Source organism: Cyprinodon tularosa, unplaced genomic scaffold, assembly GCF_016077235.1.
Source record: "Cyprinodon tularosa strain WSP-4 unplaced genomic scaffold, ASM1607723v1 ctg30, whole genome shotgun sequence".
Lineage (NCBI taxonomy): Eukaryota > Metazoa > Chordata > Actinopteri > Cyprinodontiformes > Cyprinodontidae > Cyprinodon > Cyprinodon tularosa.
Window position 1 is genome coordinate 4037786 of NW_024039008.1, and position 25360 is coordinate 4063145.

A 25360-nucleotide genomic window follows, 5' to 3' on the forward strand; every position below is an offset into this window, starting at 1 on the left:
ATATATATATATATATATATATAAATAGTTGCACTACTTTGTAAAGAGGTCTGTCAAGAAGGAGGTGCTTTGATGAACCTGTTCTAAAATACTCCAAACCATTGATCTTCAACTTTTACTCTGGCTGTGTGTTTCATCTATCCCTCTTTCCATCAGTTTTGATAAGTTCCCTTTCACTACTGTTGCATTGCTACAGCAGTGGGTGGGTGTGTATTAAGGAAAATACCTTTTTTTTTTAAATTAATCTTATTCAGTAATACAAAACAAAGGATTCTGAGAAAAAATGCACAACACTCTTTTCAAACTTGACTTTTTTTAATAGAGACATTTTAAAAATGCACATTCTACTTGAGTTCTATAATAGTGTACTTTCAAAATGCAGAAAGTACAAGAGGTATTATATCAATTGCAAGGCACTATATTAGAAGATAGTCTTCAGTCAGAGGCTTTTCTAGATCTGCTGCAAGACAGACAGCTGCAGAAAATCCTTCCTGCCAACAGACCTAAACATCTACAAAACCTGTGTGGAAAAGAAACCCTATAAGTTTCTACAACATTTAATTTATCCTGTGATTAATAAAGCATTTTTTTTACTCAAATAAATAAAAAAATGTTATGATTCAAGCTGCTACAATGAACTAAAGGTGACTGCATATGTTTGCTCTTATTTAATGTCTATTTTAAAATTAAACCAACTGTTCATTTTTTTAATTATAAATTCTGGTTTGACAAAGTTCTGGTACTGAACAGTTGCCTCTTCTCACCCTGCACCCAGGAGCCCCCACCTGAAGAAGTGGATACTTTGCCAGCTGGATGCAGTCTTCATGTTCCCATGGACGTTGAGTTTGCAGCTTCCTGTTTTCCTCGCTTTCCCCCACCATGAATAAATATGTGTTTGTTACAGTTACCTTTGTTTTTGTGGTAAAGGATGGAGGAAGTACTCACTCTAACTTTAACATCAACTTTGCAATGTACTGGATGATATGTAGGTGTAACACCTCAAATGTAGCCTGTGTGTAATATAGTGTTTTTTTCCCTATGCAGACAATATATTTAGTAAGAAAATAAAGCTTAGTTTAAGATCCTCTTGTTTCCTTGCTATACAGTTACCATATATTGTATTTATCTGGCCCATTCTCACTTTGAGTTGACAATATTTCTCTGATGATTTTTAACTCGAACTTTAACCATTAACTAAAACACCAAATGTGACAGAATCTGAACTGGAAGTTGGAGTCTGCAGTTCTGGGTACTGATTCAGTTAGATTATTAGGAATGTGATGCATTAAACTTGGTTGTTTTTTCTAATAAAAGATGTATTTGAGTGCTTGTTCCTGCATATAATGGATATTTTGTTCATTTAAATGTTTCATAGTTTAGCTTTTTTAATACTAAAAAGCAAAATAAATCAGTTTAATAAGTAATCTAATAATTTGTTAAACAATGACATAATCTGCCTCAGAGAAAGATATATCAAAACCAAGATGAAATGAATACATTCAGTTTCTCAGCAGCAGTTTAAAGTTGTACATTAGCTGGGAAAAGAAGTTTTACTGTGTTCTCAAGTGTTTTTTGTGTGTGCACACAGTCTATCTGGCACATAGCCTAAGTATAGATTGTTCACAAGCAAACAGCTGGACTGCTTTCCACGGCTTTTAATGTATAACTCACTATATTAATTTCTTATTCGAAAGCTTTCATTTAACTATATCTAAAAAGAAAAAGAAAAACAAGACTCCAATGGGTTAAAGCAGGATGTTTTCCAACAATGCAGAAAGAGGAGAGCTTTATAATGTCCTTTGTGTTTCCTGCTTGTGGAATGAAGTTTCTCTACACCAAAAGAAGTTCACATTATCTGAATAAGTGTATCTTATACTTTTAAATTGCTGATTAAAAGATCAGAATCAAATTATTTGGAATAACTCTGAATGAAAGATCAAGTATTGAATTCTTGCAGAAAAGAAGCATCACTGTTATTATGGGTCAGTTAATGAAATAAAAGATAATTTCAGGATCTCTGCAACCATATTGGAGCAAAACATGAATATGGCATTTGGTGAAGGATCTAATTCTAAACTTCTGAATGCAGTTAAAGCGAAGACTTTGATTCTTCAAGAAATAGTGAAAGTTATTTAGTCTGACACCTGAAGACAATTTCTGCTGTATAAATAAAACTGGTGATTAACCATGGATCTGATTCATGCACCTTAGACGTTACACTTTCTTTGGTGTTTTGCTATTTATCTAATGAATTGTCTTTTATTTTTCTTAAATGTCTTTTAAATTTCTTTTATAATGTCATTCATTTACAATGTTAACATATTATTGTATTTATGTCTGTGAAAATAGGATTTATGAACTTTTATTAATTTATGTATGAACTTATTTTTAGGGTACATAAGAGATGAAATCTTCCAGGAAAAAAACAAAACAAAAGTAATGCACTCAGCTTCCATGGCCTCCGAGCCCGTTCACCTTACAAGACTGCAGTAGAAAATTCATGTGGAAGCTTGTTGGAATTAAAAGGAAAAGCCAATAAAATATGAGAAGGATTTGTTTTAAGGTAAAACCAAACTGTGGTTGTCATGACACACATCATGTTTAGAGACAAAATGGCTCTCTATACAACCCAAAACGCACCAACTGTAACGTCTTGAGGGAACAGTATAAAATAGGCCGTCCTTCAACATACCATAATGGAAGAATTTATACAACTGAAGGAGAGTTGAACAAAGAAATATAAAGGGAAATTGTTGATGAGACATTGAGCATTAAGTGAAGGCATTTTTTCCATTTCTAGAAAATTACCCCAAAGACCCAGCCATTGGAATTCTGTATTGGTTTTAGAGAAGGACAAAGTTAACTGAGTGACTTGTCCGATAACTTGACCTTTATTTACCTTTAATTTCCAAAAGACTGAAGACTCCACTTAACACGTGATAAACTATCATTATCAAACGGGCTTTTCTGCTGATTACTGGATATTTCTTTATAAGTAAACTTAATAGTCTTCGAGTTACCGACATCTGGGAAAGATTTCACGCCATTGGTCTCAGAAATACACCAACACGTTTAGTTCTTATTTCCATTGCTTTGCATCAGTTTTGTGCAGATTAATGGTTTTCCATTAAAGAGGAAATAAGCAGTATTTGGTATAAGAGCAAATCAGACAGAAAAAAAGTTGATTTTCAAATTTAGTAAGACTTGCGACACAATTGTTTAAACCCCTGCAATACTCGATGTACAGACCTTGATGGACTTTTAAAGAAGTCTATAATAAAAAGTTATTTTTGTGTCTGGAAACCACTCATGGAAACAAAACAGAGAGCATGCTACAGTAAACAAATTTATTTTGGCGTGGACACCTCACGTCATGTAACACAAAGATGGAGACCCAGTGATGCAATAAATTATCTTCAATAGTAAGCGTAACTAGTGACATACTGTACATCCAAAAATCGAAAAAAATTGTAAATAAAAACAAAAAAACAAAACAAAAAGAGGGATTTACAAATGAAATGCTGAGAGGAAAACACAATCGTTAGACAGCATCGCTGATAAGAAATTTCAACTGAGTGATTCCTCTTTGATTTTAGTGTCTCACGACATAATTTAAGTACTGTTATAGAGAAATAAAAAAAAAAAGTAAACACTGTACACAAACCAGAGAAAACACAGGAGAAATGCTTTTCTTCATTTTGATGACTTCATTTTCTTAGGAAATCATTGCTTTGCAAATTAAGCTTCATTACAGATCTCTCCCATGTGACAACATGAATGTAAACACCTGTTTAATTATTCTTTTTTTTATTTTCTTACAACATTAATACTTTATATATATATTTATATATTTATACATTTTCATTCACATCTGCACGGTTAGCTAGCATGGTAATGAAATAAGGCAGGACCAACATAACTGTGTTATTACACTTTTTTTTCTTTTCCGTCTGTAACACTGATTATTAAGGTCTTAGTCATTTCCTTCCCCTCTTCTACAACAGGCTTTGGTCTTTTCAGGGGAAGGTGGGATCAATCCGTATCCTTCTCTGCAATAATGACTTGTTTTGTGTCAGGTTTGGTAAAATAATGAAAAAAATGGTTTGAACTGCAGGAGGAAAATTGGGCTATGAATTATCTTTTCTAACACTGGCCTTATTGAGGTAAATAGCAAAAGATGATTCTTATAATGTGGTATAAAATGGAGGGGAGGAGGAGAACCATGATAGCAAGTGATTTCTGATACAAGACAAAAGAGCATTTCCTCCTTTAGTTTTTTCTTCTTTATTTGTCCTACTTCCTCAGTTGGTTTGAGCTACTCTTGCAGGCATTATGTGGGAAATTAGAAAATAGAGTCACTTGCCTGGTTGGCTGCATGTCCGTTTGACTTTTCAGTACCGACAACAGCGGAAGCCCAGTTTCAGTGAGAGAACAAGCAAGAGGATCATTGCCCTGTTGCTACAAAGCTTACTGATAGATGGGCAGTGTTATGTTATTTAACTCTGTGCTCTGGATGAATCCACCTTTTTTTATTTTCTGAAGGTTTTATTTTGTAACTCTCCTGACTCATGGCCTTGCTCCAGCTGAAATGACCACATAGTGTCAAACGTAGAAGTTACTTCAAGTGTTTTTCTTTCTTGTTTGCCCTTCAAAATGGTCTTTTTCTGCAGTTCAGTTGTGGAGAACAGTCATCTTGCAGTCTTTTTTAATTTGAATTTTTACAGTAAAGGAATCTTAATGCAGTTTGTCGAATGCACATGATGACTCTTTGAATGTTCAAGTTCATAATGAGCTCAGTATAAATAAGAGTTTATGCACTTTAAGCTACCCGCCTTTACCATCTTTGTGGTCAAGCTGGAGGTTTGGAAATAGAAAAAAAGATGATGATGAGTTTTTACAAATGTCCTTGAATTCGCCGTGTGAATCGGGACCGTCCAGTCATTAAGCTCTTTTTGCGTGCAGCATTTCGATGAGAAGGTTGTTGCAGGGCACATCGCCATTCAGGTGTTTGTAATAAAGATACTCCTCGGCCTGCAGGCTGATGGCTCGGATCTCCGGCAGCCGAAGGAGCAGCTGGCCAAACTTGTCTGTCTGCTGGGGGTAGTTGCACATGACGTAGTCCAGCAGTGCTGCGTTGACCTGCTCCTGGACGCTCTCCACCAGGTGGAAGTTCTCCAAGTTCTTCACATCTGCAGAAAGCATTAAAAAAAAGGAAGAGGTTACAGCAGCAGAAGGATTGGAACTTAAATTCTGTAGTTGAGCTTACACAATGCAAAATCTTTTATCACGTTTGAAATTGTTTATTTTTTCCTTAGTGTCTCAGTTTTGAAGCAACACAATTGTTACTTTTTTCATGCAAAAAGCGAGCTGATTTGGCCATCCTTTACCATCATTCATAACATCTACTTAAGGTGTTAAAAATATTCTACAGAGAAAAGAGAAACTCTATCAAGAAGCTGATTAATCCTCTTCAGCAGATTTAGGGTTTATAAGCATTTTTGACTTTATTTATACCCTATGTTTCATATATACTTTTATAATTTAGATGTTTAGAAATAGCATCTACACTAACCTTAAAAACAAACATGAAGTATAGATAATTAATTGCAATTCAAGAATAATTAGGTATCTAATTTTATATTTTGCAGATTCATTTTTTTATGCGATATTGCATTTCAAAAACACTACTTTTCTTTTATTATTCGAACAGGTTAGAAATAAGTAATATATAAAAAAAATTAATTGTTTTTCATCAAACTACGACTATTAATCTTGTTATGATAGTAAAACCTTCTTAATTGAAAAATATCCCAGCTTTGCCATTTTTCATGTTATTAACTAAACCGAACTTGGTTAACTTGGCCAACAGAAACAAAGGGTAACGAGGTGAAGTAGTATCTAGCCTATTATCTAGCAGTATCTTTAGTTTTGTCAGGGAGATCAATATACCGTATGTGTGGAGTTCTTACTGACACTTTAAGGTTTGAGTCCTTTAATTGTGGCTCATGTGTTGCATGATGAAATCTTCCTATTTTCTGTTTTCCTCTGAAATGCCTCTTGGGAAGATTGTGTAGAAGGAATCAGGTAAAAGCAAGAATGTTCTTCGGAGAGATGAATTCCCAGGAGACAATAAATTATGTAGGGCAGAAGTATAGTCATCCAGCAGTTGCTTCATAAACCTCAGAATCTGTTTTACATTTTAACAGGGCATAAAGTACTGTGATTATTCAGAAGAAGCAGGTAAGTGTTTTTTTTTTTTTTAAAGTTGGTATCGGGAAAATAATCATAACATTAACTTCACTTTGTTAGGACTTCTACTTTTACTGCTAATTGCTTTTGCAAAATACATGGTGTGTATTTGGTTAATCCCCACCTTTCTGCACAGCTATAAGCACTTTTTCCTAACAATAATAAGCTCACTGGGGGATTTATGAGATTATTGCAAGACAAGTCAAAAATGTGCTAAATGGATAATGGCAAACCTGAGTGCTTTATGCGCTTGTCATGATTATGAAGCGTGGGACTGCAGAATATTTAAACAGTTCAGAGCTTTGCGCTTGTGTGTCTGATCTTTTATTAATTTTATGACCCCAGGATGAGGCTGATCACAGTGGGCTACTTTGAAGTGACCAAGTTACCATGTAGACTTTGCATTTCTGGACAAAGTCTTGCATGCACTATAAGGCAATCTTTAAATCGTCTTTTCTAATTAGGTGACAGACACTAATCTGTGGGAATAAAAATGTTATTACTTTTTGCTCCACACAATACCCACCTCCAACAAACACATCCTCCCTCACCAACTCTCTCTCTCACACACAACACACACACACACAACACATCCACCCACCAAGAGCATTAGGAGGAAGGAGGGGGAGATAAATCAGCAACTAATGAGGTCTAGAGAATGAGAAGCAGGTCCTTCAAGGCACTTCCATCTATGATGCAGTCTACCATGCTATTACAATCTGTATGCATGTGTGTGTCTGTCTGCTCTCGTGTGGCTTGTGTATGTATGAGCTGCAGCTCGCTCTGACCTCTGGGTGACATGGCGGGGGGCTAAATAAGGCTAAGAGGAGGCCAGGAATGGTGGGGGTTTGGGCGTCTGTGACAAAGGAGCCTCCAAACAAACATGACATGTGCTTTTTCCTGCTGCCATTCAGCTGTCTGACCTCCTGACGAGATCCTGAATCGGCTCTCACACCACAAACACCTCAGAGAAGTGTTAACATTGCCTTACATAAGCCAACCCAGCACTGGGTGCTTTAAGCGTTCACTCACAGACATCCTACGCAGGTCAATGAGGGAGGGAGGGTAGAAAGAAGGCTTGCTGTTATTATGCGAGAAAAACATGGATGAAAAAGTTTTAGAGTTGTTAAATTATGAGTTAACTTCAGTTATTAAAGTAATGTCAATTTGTGTAACATTCTCACGCCTAAACCTTTGCGACATATTTGCAAAATAACTCTTTCTTCTCTACCTTTTTCCAGTCATAACTCAAGAGTAATATGAAACTCTGTTTAAGTGGAGTAAAAAATACTCCCCAGGGTATGGTGTAGCATTTTCAATGTTAACGTTTAGATCCATATCAAAAATTAGGGAACAGAATTGAAAAGTGTGCAAATTTGTTAATAATGTGTAGGCTACAAAAGGTACTAATTACCAGAGGATTTTTCAGTTGTCCTTAAAAAATGGAAGAAAAAATGTCAGACTGACGGCAATTTTGGGCTCTTTGAAGCATAGATTATACAATTCCACTTCCCTTTCTCACCTGTTGCTGCAGACTGTAAAACAGCTGGCTGAAAAAAGGGACACCACTGTTCTTTCCATAAAAAGTTTTTTAAAATGTTGTGCGGAGATACTTCTCAGCATAGTGTGATCATGGTGTTGATACTGCAGAAAAATAAAAACAACTATAAAAATATTTTAACAGGAATATTTAAGCTTTTATAATTTTTTGGGGCTATTATGAGCCCTTAGATTCATAAGTGTTTATCAGAGTTTTGCCCCAAGATGCCTTGAAACTGTTGGTTTTTACTCAAGAGTATCAGAAAAAGGGTCATATTGGCTGAAAATCTATTGAAATAAAATAAGTGAAATTAGAAAAATACTTTCTATAAGTAAAAAACATTAAGAAGTTGCAATTTTTTTTCTTTATGTTATCCGTTCATCCAGTAAATAAATATTTACATAAAAGAAAAGAGTTGAAGCTATGTCTTTGGAATCGGCATTTTTCCATTTATACTAGTGCATATGCCAACTTTCAGAAAAATGTTGCCTTTACTTGTGACTGTTTTGGGAAAAGTTTTGCAGAACATTATCCAGTGACTTGTCTTTATTTAAATTGCTAATTATAACCAGAGTCTTTTCTGAAAAAAAACAAAAAAACAAAAAAGAATTACTGCTTACATAAAAGAATGAGATCAAATGACAAAGGGCTGATATTGTCTTGTCAAATAGATATTTGTTTGGTAAATTAAAGTCAGAAAGAATGAGACAAATGAGCATTAAAAAGGAAAAGTAAATAAAAACAGCTGATTAATCATTCCCAGACAGTGTTGGGATGGACTATTAAATGCGCTAACCACTCTCTTCTCTGCCTTTAGTGCCTCCTTTCCCCCTCCTCTTACTCTCCATCTCATCCCTCAGTCACTAAGGGACTAATTATCAACTTTTTTCTTCTTCCATAAAACAGCCACAGTTTGTTGGAGTGCCGTGTCCGAATACTCAAATGGAAACCCCGAGGTCCCACTGAATACATTGTTTCATTTGATGGCCGATCGCACTGAATCCACCGAGCGCACGCACACAGCCGTACACACACACCCGCGTGAACTCCCCCTCTTTTCACTCACACTCTTTCACAAAACCCCTGAAATCTCTACCGTGCTTTTAATTAGACCCAATAAGCTCTGTGTCTCTGCATGTTCTTTCACACACTTTTACAACCCTTACAATCAACTTGCCCCAGGGACACATGCAGACACGCAAATTGCAAACCTTAATCACATTATACATACACTCAGTCAAATATGCCTTGTTCATTACACCAATCTGATCAGAACACTGCCTCACAGGGTGGATGATCTGTTGTGTAAAAACTCATAAACGGTGTCGAAGTTCTCATTGATTTGCTAGCCAAAAGATATGGGATGATTCCTTATATTCGTTGAGCGGTTAAGGAATAAGAAAACCTATCATTACATGTTTAGCAGGTCAGTTTTAAGAAAAAATATATTTGCTGCAAATATTTTCATAACATATACCTTGTTCTTAAATGTACACATTTTACTTTTATGTTTGTCATATACAAGTGAATCTACCGTTTTCGAGGGTTTGCTGCATTAAAACAAAGAAAAGACATTCACCTTGACAAACCTTCAGCCAAAAATTTCTTATGGATTGGTGTCTCCCCATTAAGCTATGACCTGTAACCAATCTTTCATTTTTAGCAGGATTCTCCTTTATATTTTAAACAAGCATAAATGCCAAAGTAATCCTGCAATTTCCTGCATTACACTTTCATTGCTCAAATCAATAGCCAGTCACATGCTGACAGTGCACACCCTGAGAATTTTCTGTTGGCTCACGAAATGGCACATAAACGTCTGAAGTCATAAACCCTTGTTGAGTGAGGTGCTGTCAGTAAACCTGGACAATTAAACGTGAGTGGAAGATGAACTGGTTACTTCCCATAGATGGGAACTCAGATCGTTGTTCTCCCAATAGGAGAGCTCAAACAGCATTTATATGAGACTATCAAAGCTGAATCTCCTTTTACTGCAGCCGCAGTGCTTCAAAGAGTTAGCAGTTGAACTGTGTCCCAGCTAGGTTATCTTTATTGCACCCTACTGGGCTGTTATCAAGTCAACAGTCCCCGCAACAACTTTAATTATTATTATTGAGCTCATCTAGGCTCCAATCAGCAGTTGAGGTGTTGACAGAGAACTTAGTGACCCATATTACTCTGCAAAGAAACCAAGTGATGACTTAGTTGTGGTTTTATATCACATAAGTAAAGTATATTGTTGAAATATAATTTTCTACGTGTTAAAAAAGAAAGGAAAAAGGGCAGCAGGTGCATTCTAAACAAATAAAGGCGAAAGGGCAAGGAGCAATGGCCGCACGGTCAACAGTGCTACATAACCACACTTTTATCAGAGTTGTGTTTTACTGTATTAATATGTAAGCTCTGCTTTGTGTAAAAAAAAAAAAAAAAAAAAAAAAAAGGTTTTTGCCCCCTGTACCATCTTGGTATCATGTTTATATGGAGCTCATGAACACATACTTACTACAGCTCATGTCAATGCTCCACTGTCAAAGTCTCAGCTGTTAGAGTGTACTTTCTTTTTCTTTTGAAGGAGGTCCTGGTTCCCTACTAGACGTTTACTGTCCCCATTTGTGTGTGCTGAACAGAAAACAAGTCTGCCTTCTCTCTAGAGATCGCAGTCCCATTTTTATTTTCCTTTCAGTCACAACTGGGGAATTCCCTATTCTTTAAAAGCCACCTAGATATTAGAGGCAACTGAAAAAAAAACGAAAAAAAAACAGAGTTGGTGGGAAAACAAGCCAAATGCTTCTGTATATTATTAGGAAAATCTCTTCGATACACAGACAATTTACAGCATAACTTGGAGCTTGGCTTTGTTGTTACAAGATATAGGAGTTTGCCCTCCAACCGAAGGGTTGTGGGCTAAAGCCCCTGCCTCTGTCCTTGAGCAAGACACTTCACCTGCATTGCCTGCTGATGGTGTTCAGAGGTCCTGGTGGAGCCTGTTCTCCCTATGCATGTATGGGTTCTCTCTGGGTACTCTGGGCTTCTTCTACAGCTCAAAATATGACAGTATTGTTAATTGATGTCTCTAAATTGCACTTAGGCATGCGTTTATGTGCGTGCATGGTTGTGCGTCTATTTATTGCCCTGCTATACTGTAGACTGGCAACCAGTCCAGGGTGTACTCAGCTTCTCATTCATAGACTGTACCAGCCCCACTGTGACCCTGAAGGATAAGCAGACGAAGATGGATGGCTGGACAAAAATATCAACATTGGTATTACTACAGGAAATGCTTTTCCGTTTTACAATTGAGGCATTAGAGATGTCTAAAGCAATCAAGAAAACAGAGTTTCTATAAAGAGAAAACATGGTTACTATAAAATTAACAATTGGATAATGTCTTTGGAAACTCATTTTGAGAATTAATGCAAATTTGCTGCTGCAGGTATGACTTTTAACCTTTTTCTCCTACAGAAGATATGTTAGAATCACTAAGATGCAAAATATAGTCAGAAAAAGACTGAATGACTCGGGTGAAAAAACCTTGCTGATGCATGGCTGCATAAATGAGTACCAGTATAATATTTATGCAGCCAACTAAAAAAACTAAAAATTTTTAGTTTTTTATCTTTATCCATGTGCTGTAGTCACCGTCACAAGATTAACTGCTTATAGGGGTTACCAAATTCTACTTTATAAACAACCTGTCACTGCAACTATTATTTAAAGGTTTATAATAACAGAGGTTAGACATTTAATATGCGGTTCATTTATGACGTCAGCACACTGGCAAAACCACACTGCAACCTTAAATCCATGATATTTTAGAGGTGAGGTCATGGCCTTAACAGTGAAAAACCTTATGTTCAAACTTTATTCTTAACATTAACAATGCTTATCAAATTTTGTTGAGTGATGTCCACCACTGAACCATTATAAATCATTTAAATGGAGCCTCGTTAATATCTAAGCAGATCCACATTTTTAAATTTAACATTTGATGTTATTTCAGCATTGCACAGTTCTATTCTGTAGCAACATGCCCTCAAGCTAACCTACTACCACATGTCTAGAGGCCAAATATCCTGGATTCTACCAGTGCATAATTACAACTGGGTACTAGCTCCTGGAAACAGGCCATTTAAGGCTGGCTGTTGTCAGCATGTCAGAATAAAGCATTAGGACTCAATTTGCCCACCAACCCATCAAACTCTCTCTTTAAGCCTCTCAGGGGGCAAAAACCATCCAGCAATGAAGGAGAATTATGCAGGGACTGTCCAGGTGGGGATATATTAAGTCAGATTTAAAACCTTTCACCGACACCATAGCTATTGTTGTTACGCTAAACAGGTAGCGTCTGGGTGAGTCGTGTCGCCCAAGGATGGGTCGTGGGCTTGATGGACTGGTATTGGTGGTGGTGGAGTGGGGGGGCAATGAGAGATGTTAAGGAGCGGAGAAATATGCCTTAGGACTGATAAAATAAACAAGAGGAAAGGCGCTCCGAGCAGAAAGGATCCTAGCCCCTCTCATTGCCTATGCCGACTGGAAGGTGGTAGGGATTTATTTGGAGCTGGGAGTAAATTTACACCCTGAATTAGTTAGAGTTGTAAAAGATGTGCACAGATAAAGAGGCTGCTATCAATGTGGATAAATATTGAAAAGATAGCTAAGTTTTCTTGACATGAAGTTACATGATGCATTACTACCCTTTGATTATTACTCTTTCATGAGGTGATGTGGACTTTTCTGTTGTAGTGGTGCAATAACAAATACGTTATTGTATTTGGAGTTGCCATAAATCAGGTTGTTAAAATCTCTGAGTGAAAAACCTTATTAAAATAATCATTACATGCATTTTTGAAATGCTACAGACAGACAGGAGTAAATTGAAAAAAAAAAAAAAAAAAAAAAAAAACCCTCATTGTCTCAGCTCTACGAAAATCCATTTGCCAGAGGGTTACTAACAGACTTGAATCAGCAATGAATTCACTGCTTAGCCCCCTCTGTACTCCCCAGATCTTCCTACCTTCACTTCTTATTGCCCCCTGATTTAGCCCCCCTCAGAGGTGAAAACAAAATCCTCTCAAATGAGCTGGCCTCGGAAAGAATGATACACCCACAGGTCTCTGCTCCTTCCACCTCACTAATGCTCTCCGGACTGAGCCCTCTCCACCTAAATTCCACCCACCTACACAGCTGCAAGTCCTGCATGCAGCTGATGACAGATGATTGACAGGTCTGTATCTAAAGAACTGCAATCAGGATTATATGATGTAAACTTTGGAGGTAATCCTTGTGGTTTACAAAAAAACAATCAAGCTGAATGAATTAGAAATCAAAGGTGAAGCCTGAGCGCTGACTCGTCAGACTCACAGTGACTTTACCTTGTAATTCATTTGTTCCTGTCAGTAACAGTTCAAGAGGGCACATTTAAATACGCGTGCATGTTGTTGCTTACTCTGCCTGTCAGTCTCAGTTCTTGCATGTGAACCTTGTTTACATTCACCACACTTTTGCACCCGTCAGCTAATTACACGAAGGCTATGTAGGGCTATGATGGGAGGGTATGAGGAGACTGGGAGGGTTGGGGGGGGGGGGTGTGGGGCATTGGGGCATGTCAGCCTTTCTTGTTTATGATAAAGTGACAGAAAATCATTTGGGGTCAAGTGCCCCCCCGGCTGCCTCCCTCCACCTTCAAAACCTCCACTGCCCCAAAAACTCCTGCAACAGCGCAAAAGGTGCATGGTGTGGGAAGCCTCCCCTTTAATGAGACCATTAAAGGGCCCGTGTCCCAGTCAATAGATTTCTCTCATTCTTTCTTTGACAAATTTGGATTAATAATTCAGCGCCAAGCGCCCGGGGATGTATATTTTCAGCATGAAGGACAGTAAATCCATAGCGGCGGTCTTCCACTGCTCCTCCACCACTCTGTCTCTTAGTACTTCACTTTCTCTCATTTCACATCTGTACCCCTTTTCTCTCCTTTCTCTAAAGCAGTCATACAGTGCGCTGACTAGAGACAACCTGTGATGCATAATTGTCCTCTTTTTTTCCATTTTTATTGAGGTATAACATCATTATGTATCCATGCCAGCCTTAGAACAAGGATAATATGAAGAAATGCGTAATTGCAAGAAAAATGTTTCAAAAAAAAAAAAAAAAGAAGCTGTGCTGGTTTAAAACATGTTGTTAAAGATTTTGTAAGACCTATCCATTTAATGTTTAAATCACCAGAAAAAAACGACTTCAACTGAAGGAAAGCCAGAACAAATCCTGTCTAGAGTTTGCTAAGGGACATTGCACACGTTTGAAAAGGTTACCACTGTTGCATGAGTTTGAATATCAAAGGGGCTTAGTCATGTACCATCTACAAAAAACACCAAAAATATATAGTAAAACAATACATCCCAACAATTCGTCCTGATGATGTTCACTTACTGTCTTTTGAACCAGAAAATAACTTTTGCGCCACACCATGATAAGCAGAGGTAAACCTGTTAGTTGGACATCTGCTGGCAGTAGTTGCTAATGCATCCATCAATTTGGCAGCTAATTCCTAAAGCTTCGACAGCTTTACCCAACGCTTTGTTTATATTTTGTTCCAAGTGCTACTCATGTTTATCCCTCTTGCAGTATATTGTGAGGCCCCGGCATAAAAATTCATAAATTAATACTGCACGAATAGGGCACCTTGGGGCGTACATGCACAAAGATGAAAACCAGTCCTTCCCTGCATGGAAGTTGTGGCAGCATCATTCTGTGAGGGAATCTTTTAGCACTTAGGACAGACAAGCAGGGGATAGTAGTTTTCCAAATGTGAAACTACATTGAGTAAAAACGCTGTTATGTATCTTTAATCCACTGTACAGCTGCTATTGAGGAACAATGCTTTGTTGCCCGTTAAACTGGCCTCTTGTCTGTCAGATTGTAATCGCTAATTAAAACGTATTTTTTGCCCTGGCTTACATCACATGCTATCTAGGATCAATTTAGATCCAGATTTAAATATTTCTAGTGTTTCATGTTGTATTATATATATTTTTTGTTAAACAGATGGTCTTAGGAATATTTTGTTTATCTTTGTTTTCTCATTTGCATATTTCTTTTTCAAATTATTATTCTGCAAAACACTTTGGTCCTCTACAGTGATCTTTATAAATGAAGCTTGATCAAAAGCAGTTGTTTTTGGTGAACCTTGTAGAGCTTTTCTTTAAAGCCAACTGACCATAAACATACAGCTTCACCAATGTAAGATGTAAAAAAATATATTGAAGGACATTAAAGGAAACCAGATTGATGACTTACCTAGTCAAAGTCCAGACCCAGATTTTCTAAGTCTAAAATATAAAATTACTATTTAGAGACACCTTTCCTCTAATCTGTTTGAACTTGAGCTATCTTAAAAAGAAAAAAAAGGTATAAATTTCAGTTTGCAGATTTGCAAATATGCTTGGAACATTCTACAAATCACTTGCACCTCTATTTGGCTGGTTCCACAAACGGTTTCCTCTTAGATGCATCACACTTCTTAGGTTTCTATTTATGGAACATTTTGTAAATCATTTACACCTTTTCTTTCGCATAAGAAGTATGTAGCACAAAATTAAAATCCCAAGAAAATATGCCAAATTGAAAACATCAGATACAACTCAATAGGTGAGATAATTAAAAATTTTATCAATCTAACCAACTCAAATTACTAAGTAAAACACATGTATGTGTTTTGAAGTCTTCAAAAGTACTTGCAACTGATTTTGTTGGGATGAAATCAGTTTCCACCAACACACAATTAAGTTTTTCTCTAGTTACATATTTGAAATGTTCTGCATTTTATTAAATTGAACTAAAACTAAATATCTGTGAGGGGGGAAAAAATCGAACACATAAAATACTTGATTTGATTATTTTAGAACATTGCAGAGTAAGATACTGAGGACTATATTAAAAAGTTTGCTTACTTTGTCGCTGATGTGCTATACCAAAGCCACTCATCACCGTATGAATTTATAGTTCCGGAGGAGGATGCCAGTGATAGCACTTTGACATCAGTGCCAGGTGGCACCAGAGAACAACATATTGTTCTAAATCTGTTCTTAGCTCTGCAGGAGTTGACATGACAAATGTCTGGGATAAGCCAGCAATATACTTTTATGTTACACAACATAATATTGACTTATCAGTGTTTGCATGGTGTGCTGGATTGTTTCATCTCACAGATTTTTGTTTTTTGACTTAGTGGATTATTTTTAATTTTAATTAGAAGTATTTATCCTGAAACTGTACTGAATATTTTCTTTTAATAACTTGGAAACTTCTGTGGTTCAACTATGATTTGAGACAAGAAGGAGAGGAAGAAAAAAGCAGTTGTTACTCAGAAGGGAAGGAAACTCTCAGGTGGGTGTGGAAAGAAAAAGAACAGGAACAAGAGACAACAACTGTTGGATCATCTGTGCTTCAAAACATTTAATCACTGTCTCTGGTTACGAGCACACATGTACAAACACACTCATTGCCTTTAAGCTCTGCTGTTTTCTGCTCTGCTAGAAGTATCTTGTAACCACATTGTCCAAAAGCACATACACACCCGCCCACGCATTCATGCACACAGAAGCTCAAAGAGCAAAGGTTGTTTAATCTTATAGCAGCCACCTGACCACCGGATAGCTTGCTTGAGCACGTGCCTTTGCTCTATACATAATCACACGGGGACACAATGACTGACAATTCACATGCCAGGCAATTCTGTCATGCCGCAGAGCTCCATTTGTAATATTAGAACGGTAGGTGAATGTGGAAGAATATTTTTACCTCTATGGTTCACTCTGTGCTTTTCTTAAGAAATGACTCAAGCATCTAAAGTCAAACTTTATATGTTTTATGTCTTTTTACACAATTATGGTTCTATTTTTGCCCTGTCATTATAACTCTGCATGTCTTTTAATTTTGCTTTTCCTTCAATGACTCCAATAATTAACACTAATGACACATCATGAGCTTCAGCAGCTATAAATGTACAGCCATAAAGATAAAATAACACTCTCAGCAAGCATAGTGTGGCTTCTATAGAAAGATAACGATTGGATGCTTCTCTTACAACTAAACAAATATTTGTGAGAATAAAAAATACGATTATATACACACGAAGAGATGAGCTACAAGAGATCATTCTTTGTTAAACACAAACTGAAAGTAAAACATGTAAACTCGTTTAAAACCGAGTAACTGTCACACAGAAAAATAATATATATATAGTATAATTACTTTGATACATTTACTCGTTACACTGCATTACTTACTGTAGGTAATATTTGCTCTGATCAAAACATCTTTCCATCTTTTGTTCCCAGTGTGTCTCATAGGAAGATTATCAATTGCACACTGCTTCCTACCCTTGTTTCTAGTGTAAATAACAGTTTGATTCTCTTTAGATGTCCTGTTGCAAATACTGGGTTATGGAGTTTAAACATTGCAAAAACAATCTAGAAATGCGTAACAAAAAAAAAAAACATAGATAAAGTGTATATACCCTTAATTTGATTGGATAAATTAGATGATTTGCCAATGATATCAGTATTTTTTACTTTTAAATAACATAATTGGATATTATGCACTTGAAATAAAACAATATACTTTTTATCTTATTTTAAAAGTGTAAATTATCTTGTTGCATTGGCAAAGTGTCTCACTTCCTCAATTCAAGACCAAATGCACTTATTTTAGGAAAAAAATAGTTATTTAGATTTCTGTTTTGCAGTGAAATTTTTTTTAAAAAGCCCTAGCATAAATTATTTTGATGTTTTTCGGGGATTAGAGTTAGTAAAAGAAGTCAGCTTTATGGTTGTACAAAATGAGTAATAAAAAATATAACTGCAGTTGATTAAACTTAAGCGAAAGTTTCTTGGTGGTTTTCATCATGAAAAAAACATATAATATTAAGAACCCCCACTCCACAAACACACCTTTTTATAACACGGCTCTCATTTATGAAATTTTTTTTCCCTCCAGTTCTGTTTTCATTGACTAATGTGTGCCTGTTCTCCACACGGCCCAAGAGCGCCCAAGCCTGTCCTCCCTACTGCAAATGGACTCCCTTAGTCTTTAATTGGAGAGGAGTAGCAGCGCTGCAAGCGCAGCAGTGGGACCTGAGCTGTAGCCACTGAGAATGTAGCTGCATTAGCATTGCAGCAGAGGTACCCGTAAATAATGATAACCTCAAGCTCTACCCATTGGGAACCTCCTCAACTCAGGCACACACAAATCCAGAAAAAAAAAAACAACACAAAACACAGACGCCCATCGGTCTTGACTTTAGTTGCCCCCGTCTGCCTCTACACACGCCATCAGGTGATCAAGCAATTGCAGCCATGTCCCAAAGGCGGGTACTCCGACAATCAGAGGAGGGAAGGTGGGAGATTAGCTACTGCTGTTTGGCAGAAAAATATGCATAATAAGTTTGAATTTCATTGATTAGGATGGACACACAGAACTGGGGGCTGTCTGTCCCAGAAGGGATCCCATACTGCTTCACAGTACGCCCTCATACATGTTTAAGAGGCATGAAACCTCTCGATTCACTCTACCCAGGTCAGTCAAAACCCTAATTTCCAAGTTGACACAATATACATGAATGACTGATTGTGGCTCATAAAATTAATATGTAAACATAGATGCACATATACATACATATGTGTGTATATGTGTATATGTGTGTATATATATATATATATATATATATATATATATATATATATATATATATATATATATATATATATATATATATATATATACCGTAAATTCTCTAATATTGGCCTGTATTCCAATAGCGGCCGGGACTCTAACATTGGCCGGTCTCGCTGTCAGAGGAGGTAAATAATGGCCGGTCTCTAATACAGGCCGGGGCTATAAACGTTTTTTCTGGGCATACCTCAACATTATACTTGTGGTAGTAAGTAACATACAAGTACCACCGCCCTGCGCAGCTGGACGACAGGCCCTGACTGCTGCCCGTCTGCGCGAGGAAGAGAACAGACACGCAGCAGAACATGAGGAGCGCGAGTGATGAGGAGATTAAAGGGAGAGACGAAGAGGAGGAGAAAAACTGAGGAGGAGAATTAAACATATTTGGAGGATTTTTTTTTTTTTTTACTTCAAACCAAGCGAGACATGGTAACTGTACTTTTTCAATAAATGAACCTAGTGTTTTATATGTTCAAATAGACACAAAATCTCATTTTTATTCATTCCACTGGTAGTCTGTTTTGCTCAAATAGCAATAGAGGCCTGTCTCTAATTCTGGCCTCTATCCAATAAAGGCCTGGACCGCGATGCACTTGAGTGAAATAAAGGCCAGGGCCTATATTAGAGGATTTACGGTATATATATATATATATATATATATATATATATATATATATATATATATATATATATATATATATATATATATATATATATATATATATATATATATATATGTATATATATATATATATACATACACACATATATACACACACATATATATATATAAATTTTTTTTTGTAGGTAATATAATGAAAATTTCTGATTGTGGGTAAGGAAAGTTTGTGTTCATGTACAAGAAAATTAAAAAGACCCTAATGTATAAATTTAGGATTAACTTCTCAGTAGCCTTCATATCCTCAACTTTATATCTGAGTTCAGAGGCAAAGGTTCAAGGCTGTGCTAATTTGTTTGCTGTCCTATACTTTGCTATATTATATCTTTAAGCTCTGAGACCCTCAACTGGCCGCTAGAAAGCCCTCGTATGCTATAGATATGATTGATGTTACACAGAAAACACCTGATGTACCAGACGGACTGCTAAGTACCAACTGGTGGGAGGTCCTCTGAGTTATGCAGCCGGTAATAAAAGTTGAACATTGATTTTCTGTAGCAGCTTGTAACTGTTAATGTTGAGACATCAATAGCCCAAGCAAAACGCAGGTGGCTTAATAGGAGGCTGAGAATGTGGAGGTCGTGAGCAGAGGCTGACTCTAAATCACAGAATCTATCCTCGCCGATCGATAGGACAGTAACTGCAAGTGTCCCTCTGCTTTCCTAATGTTTTATAATAAACTGACAGCCTGTAATAAGACCAAGGGAGAGCAAGAATGTGTGGAAGGGAGGAGGGAAGAGATGGACGGCAACATTTTCTCCATGGCCCCAAAGCTTTAAATCACCCAACATGGGAGTACTGCAGAAGAGCTGAGGAGGAAGGCAAGGAAAGAATCAACAGTATTAAAAAAACAAAACTTTTATAAGAACATTTGTATAGTTGTAGTCACTGGTGGTGGAGTAAATGGAAGTATTGATAGAAGTGGGGATAGAGTTTAAAGGATTTGTTTTGTCAGTGGATAAAATTCCTCTGCTTTCCTGGAATACACTCAGTGTCAATCAAAGGCAGCTTGCAACGATAAAAAGTGATCAGAGAAATGAAATTCTCATAATGATTGCTTTTGAATTACTGTATTTGTTTTTTGTTTCACTTTTCATACATTAAAGGGACGTTACGTAAGTTTTTCCTTAAAATATCTTTAAATAGCCTGGTCAAGCATGACCATGTTAAATGCGTTTGACCTAGAAAACACTCAAAGCCTTATATTCCAGATAGATTTTCTTGATACTTAGAAGCTACCGGTAGCAAGCTCAACTCTGAAACCAATGGTCCCACATATGCTCAAAAAAGTAAAAACAAAAAAAAAAACGTATAAATTACAAGCACTAAAATATGCACCTATGCACTATGAGAACCAGCGTGCTGCAGTTTTGTGTTTTGGCCACAGGTGGCAGTATAGTTAGAAAACTACATTACGGTTCTTTAAGTTAACCTACATTTTTGTTTCTTCCTTCTGATTCATGATATCATACAGAAAATAGACACATAAACATCCACTGACCTTCAAAAACACATTTTTAACCAAATCTAAGCCCCCTTCGCAAAGTGAAAATAGTCAAGAAATGAAATGCACATTTTCCTTTTTTTTCTACAAATGTTTTCTATCAAATATTGGTTTCTTTTGATCCATCATAATAGCTGCTTTGCTATTAAGGCACTTATGAGCTGTGGAGATAACTTGGCTTAAGGTGAGCCATCTGTGGATGTAACAACTCTAACTATAGAGAACTATATCTAAAAGGCAGTAGGGGAATACTCCCAGAATGCACCAAGCTTTTCGGGTAGCCTTAAGCAAAATGACAGAAACATATACATGTATATATTTCTTTTAACAAATCACAGCTGCATTTTTTTACTTTTACTTTGGTAATTTCTGATTTATGTTTGAAGAATAACCTTCAAATTAATAGCTGGTTTTAATACCACAATTATGTTGGTCAGGATGCTTTACCATCAGTCAGTCATTTGCATTGATTTAATTCTAGTAGAAGATAGAGGACCATGGACTTTCTTTTCAGTTAAGTGATATCTAAATAATCATTTCTGTTAAAAACTCTTTAGACATAACGACAGAATGAATTCCTGCTATGAAATACCACTATCTAAGTAGGGGGGAAAGCAGCAAAGCATGTAAATTACAAATGTGTGATATATTCCTGTTGATAATATTCTGGTATATGTTGACAGTGATTAGGAAAATAGGATGTATGGAGCTATAGCACTTACAGATTAAAAGAGTATGAGCTGGGAAGCAGGCTTTCCACCACCACAACTTGTAGCAACTGTTGCTTAATGACAACCTGTTGTACTGCCAGGTAGTATTGGCGAGTTGGAGACCCAAGGCTTTTATAGCTTGATAAAGTCTGAAAGCCTTTTAGAAAGCCTCATTACATGGAATTCCCTACAAAGTGGCAGGATGCATCAAAAGATTACTGTTCACCATGTTAGATTTGTTAAGCTAAATTTGACAGAAAACAGACCAATGTTTTAGGTTCATTTCTTTGGGGCAAACCACCCTCTCTGGATCAGATGAAAGAACTTGAAAGAAAAGTTAGGACGCCTGATTTGGCTGCACTGTGAATGTGATTTTGACAACTTTTTTTATAGATTGTTTCTCATGTAATCATTTTAAGTGTTTGTTTTCTGCATCTGAAATGATGTCTAGAGAAAACAAGCGGCGTGGAAAAAGGCTTGTTTGAAGCTATTATTAATTATGTTTGGAGAGCCCTAAACAGAGTGTTGAAAAAGCCCACAACCAACAGGCGCACTGATTATATTTCATGTTTTCTGCACTCAGGTTTAGAGTGTCCTCTGCGGTTGCCTCTTCTGGTCTTCATTGCCCCAATTTTCTCTCAGGAATTTGTGGAAGACAAAAAGTTTGAGAACAGAGCTCTAGGCCACAGTTGCACTAAAAGCATTAATCAAAACATTTTCTATCACACATTTACATCAGTGCAATAGCAAATCTATAAAAAGTCTTGAATAAACACACACGTCACTAATTTCATCTCATTACCCGACAGTTGCTGGAACATAGCAGTAAAACATGTTGATCTAAATTTAAAGATCCAATATGGCTTTGCAAAAATTGTTGGTCATTTTCAAAGGGACTCAAGATGCATGAAATTACAAGGACATAATTTGACATAAGCTAATGAGCATATTTGCTCAATGAAGAACCAACAATAAAGGTTAAAGCATTACACTACTAAATAGCAACCAACCCATACGTTTTTTTTTTTCAAATCAGCTGGGTTTCCTTAAGATAAAAAACTCTTAACTAATCTACTGTATCTGTAAAGTATCTTTAGATGACATGGATTATGAATTGGCACTAAACCAAATTCAGATGAATGAAATGGCTGATGTGAAGAACAATTGAAAGATTACAAAAACTCTACTAAAACAGCAAAGTAAAGCAAATACTTCAGTGCAAAACCTGTATGTTGTATGTTGCATCTCTTTACAAGGTATTGAACGGGGATGCATAAGCTTGTGAAGGCATTGCTGCATATTAAATCCTTATAAGGCGACCCAGATTAAATAAGAGTCATTAAAAACAAAAGAAAATGTATCTTTACAACATAAAACACTCTGTAAATATTGCAAAGAAATAAGCTGTTATTTTCTGTTTATGTATTGTTCTGATACTATCAATTTGCATGCTGGATTTGAAGCTGGGGCTGTAACTTATTGATAAACATTAAAATTCCTATTCACTATTTTTTTTTTTTAACTAAGCATATATATTTTTTTATTTTTACGTCTTGGGGACAAAGCAAAGGAAGGTATAAAGCCTCTTACTATACCTACAATTTAATGATCATATCGATCAAGACCAAATTGGCCATACCAACAATAAGGTTAGTCACATCGGGGGGGGAACAAACACTCTCTTCTATGCTCCCACATCATTATTAAGCTAAAGGTTGGATCCTTATTCAGTTTTCTACACCATTTGGCTCCTTGTTTAGTCTTCAAGTTAATAAGTATTGAACGACTGCTTCCTTTTGATGCTGCTCAATCTCCAGCCTCACCTTAAATGATTCAGTTGTTTTAGGAAATAAATATTAGTCAGTCTAGCTCACGTTGTGTGTGAAATTGTCTGTATATTTGTGTTTATATGTATGCAAGGGAGTGCATGCTTACAACAACAAAGGATCGACACATTGATTGTTAGCAGCCTCAGTTCCTGCTTTAATTAGGCCGTACCTGCCTGGGAATTACGTTTTGTGTTTTTCTCCTTTCATTGTGTGGGGATTCAGCAGTAACAAAAAAGGGAAGAGGAAAACAATGTGTTCATCAAGGTTAATTCATCTGCTGTAGTTGTGCTGTCAGCAGATTTCTGCCTGACCTTGCACTGAAAAAAAAAAAAAAACGTACAAATTATGCTAATGTGAGACGTGTCAAAATGTAAGGTTTGAGTCAATTGTAAACCAAATTCTGCCAAACACTATTAAGATGGACAAAATAAAATCTGAACCTCAATTTGACAGTTTAGTTTTCCCCAACATCGTTTTAATTCAGATTTAACTGATTCACATTAAACACGTTTCAAGGCTGAGAAAAGTGAAGATGGTGAAAAAGCAGGAAGAAAACATACGTTGAAGGCTGAGATAAATGAGTACGACTGAATGTGGGTGTTGTGATAGAGTTGTGATCGATAATGCTGTAAAAAGATGGATTTGGACATAAAGGAAAAAGAAGTGCAGAAAAATGAGACAAGAGACAACGCAAAAGGAAGGATGAATGGAGAAGCATGGAGGTCAGGAGACAGAGGAATAATGGGTGAGCTTCTCTAACCTTAAAGACCGACTAATCCCTTGACAGGAAGCTATTAGAGGTTCAGGAGCTTCTCTTGAATCATTGTTCTTTTCATCAAAGGAATTTAATTTCTCATCAAAGATTTTGAAAAAAAAAAAAAAAACATAACAAAAAACACCCTCACTCCCTGATTTCTGACGTATCTGGATCTGGATCCAATGCCAAAGTTAAGAAGCAGACATCATGTTCATGTGTCAGAGATGATGCAGGTTTTAAATGTTTTCTAGATGCAGTCAAAATAAACATAAAACCCTTTTGACTTAATGCTGTTAAAAAGGGCTTATTATTCCCAGCTTTAGGGTTTTAAGTATTTTACAGCTGTTATTTTGTTGTTTGGAAGAACACAGAGATATGAACATCTTTTGCATAATTAGGAATTTAAATGCCATATCATGGGTAATTAGTAGTCTAAAAACTCATTTTATAAAAATTTGCCAAGGTACAGCAGTTATAGAGAGAAATCAAGAAAAGAGACTCCCTTTAATGATGAATATTAGTAATTCCAGGTTCCTGATTTTGGTTTGACCCAACAACTTTTAGTCAATTCAGAAGAAAAACTTTAAATATAAAATGATGTAAATACAACTGTTACTTAAGACATTGTAAAGGATTTACGGGATTTTTTTCAAAAGACTCACCTCTTTAAAAAAAATGTAAATGCACAACGCTGTACCCGCTTCCGAGACAGAACGCCTATTAAATGCATGCGAGAGCAAGGTTTGCCTATTTTTACTTACCAATGGTAGGTAAAAATAGGGATTTAGCACGTAGGATGGCCTTACGTAAACATATCACCAGAATAATTTTGATGATTTTACCTTTAATTTGAAACCATTTTATAATCTTAAAGTTCTGCATTTCAAGACTTACAGTAGCATTGATTTTAGGACAGTATTTTAAAGCCAAATTATAAACATACACATTTTATCAACAAAATCTACAATATAAAAGGTAAAAGTCTGCTGAAAATGTTGGCCAGAATTTTCTTCCTTTTTACTAAGGTTTACATAAAGAACATTTTCTCGGACTACATGCTCACTGCAGTGCTCTTTTCACTGGGGCAATTTACCACCCCATGCAGTTCTGGCCAGGACCTCTGGCTCTGCTCTTGGCTGACGAGGCCTGGCAGCACCTGTCTGAAACAATTACACCTGATGGGGTCTGACCCTCTAAGCAGGGTTAAAAGGTTTTGGCCTCAACATGTTCTGACCTCTGTCACATCTGCTTTATGAAAACGATTTATGATGAATCAGTCATTCACTTTTAAAATTTTGTAGAAAACGCACAATAACTGTTTTTTTCCTTAATAATTTGAGTGGTAAAAACTTGCATACCTAAAT

The 25360-nt window shown here is 36.4% G+C and overlaps 2 protein-coding genes across 2 annotated transcripts in view; one reads left to right on the forward strand and one right to left on the reverse strand.

The window, feature by feature from the left end:
* Window positions 1-1342, forward strand: part of LOC119787663 (adhesion G-protein coupled receptor D2) — a 120579-nt gene extending 119237 nt beyond the window's left edge. The window contains exon 24 of the mRNA XM_038291645.1: window positions 776-1342. Within this exon, the coding sequence (XP_038147573.1) occupies window positions 776-883 (108 nt within the window). The 3' untranslated portion in view covers window positions 884-1342. The remainder of the gene's footprint in view (window positions 1-775) is intronic.
* A 1991-nt stretch (window positions 1343-3333) lies between these two features.
* Window positions 3334-25360, reverse strand: part of nr5a2 (nuclear receptor subfamily 5, group A, member 2) — a 71961-nt gene continuing 49934 nt past the window's right edge. The window contains exon 7 of the mRNA XM_038291652.1: window positions 3334-5189. Coding sequence (XP_038147580.1) covers window positions 4942-5189 — 248 coding nt within the window. The 3' untranslated portion in view covers window positions 3334-4941. The remainder of the gene's footprint in view (window positions 5190-25360) is intronic.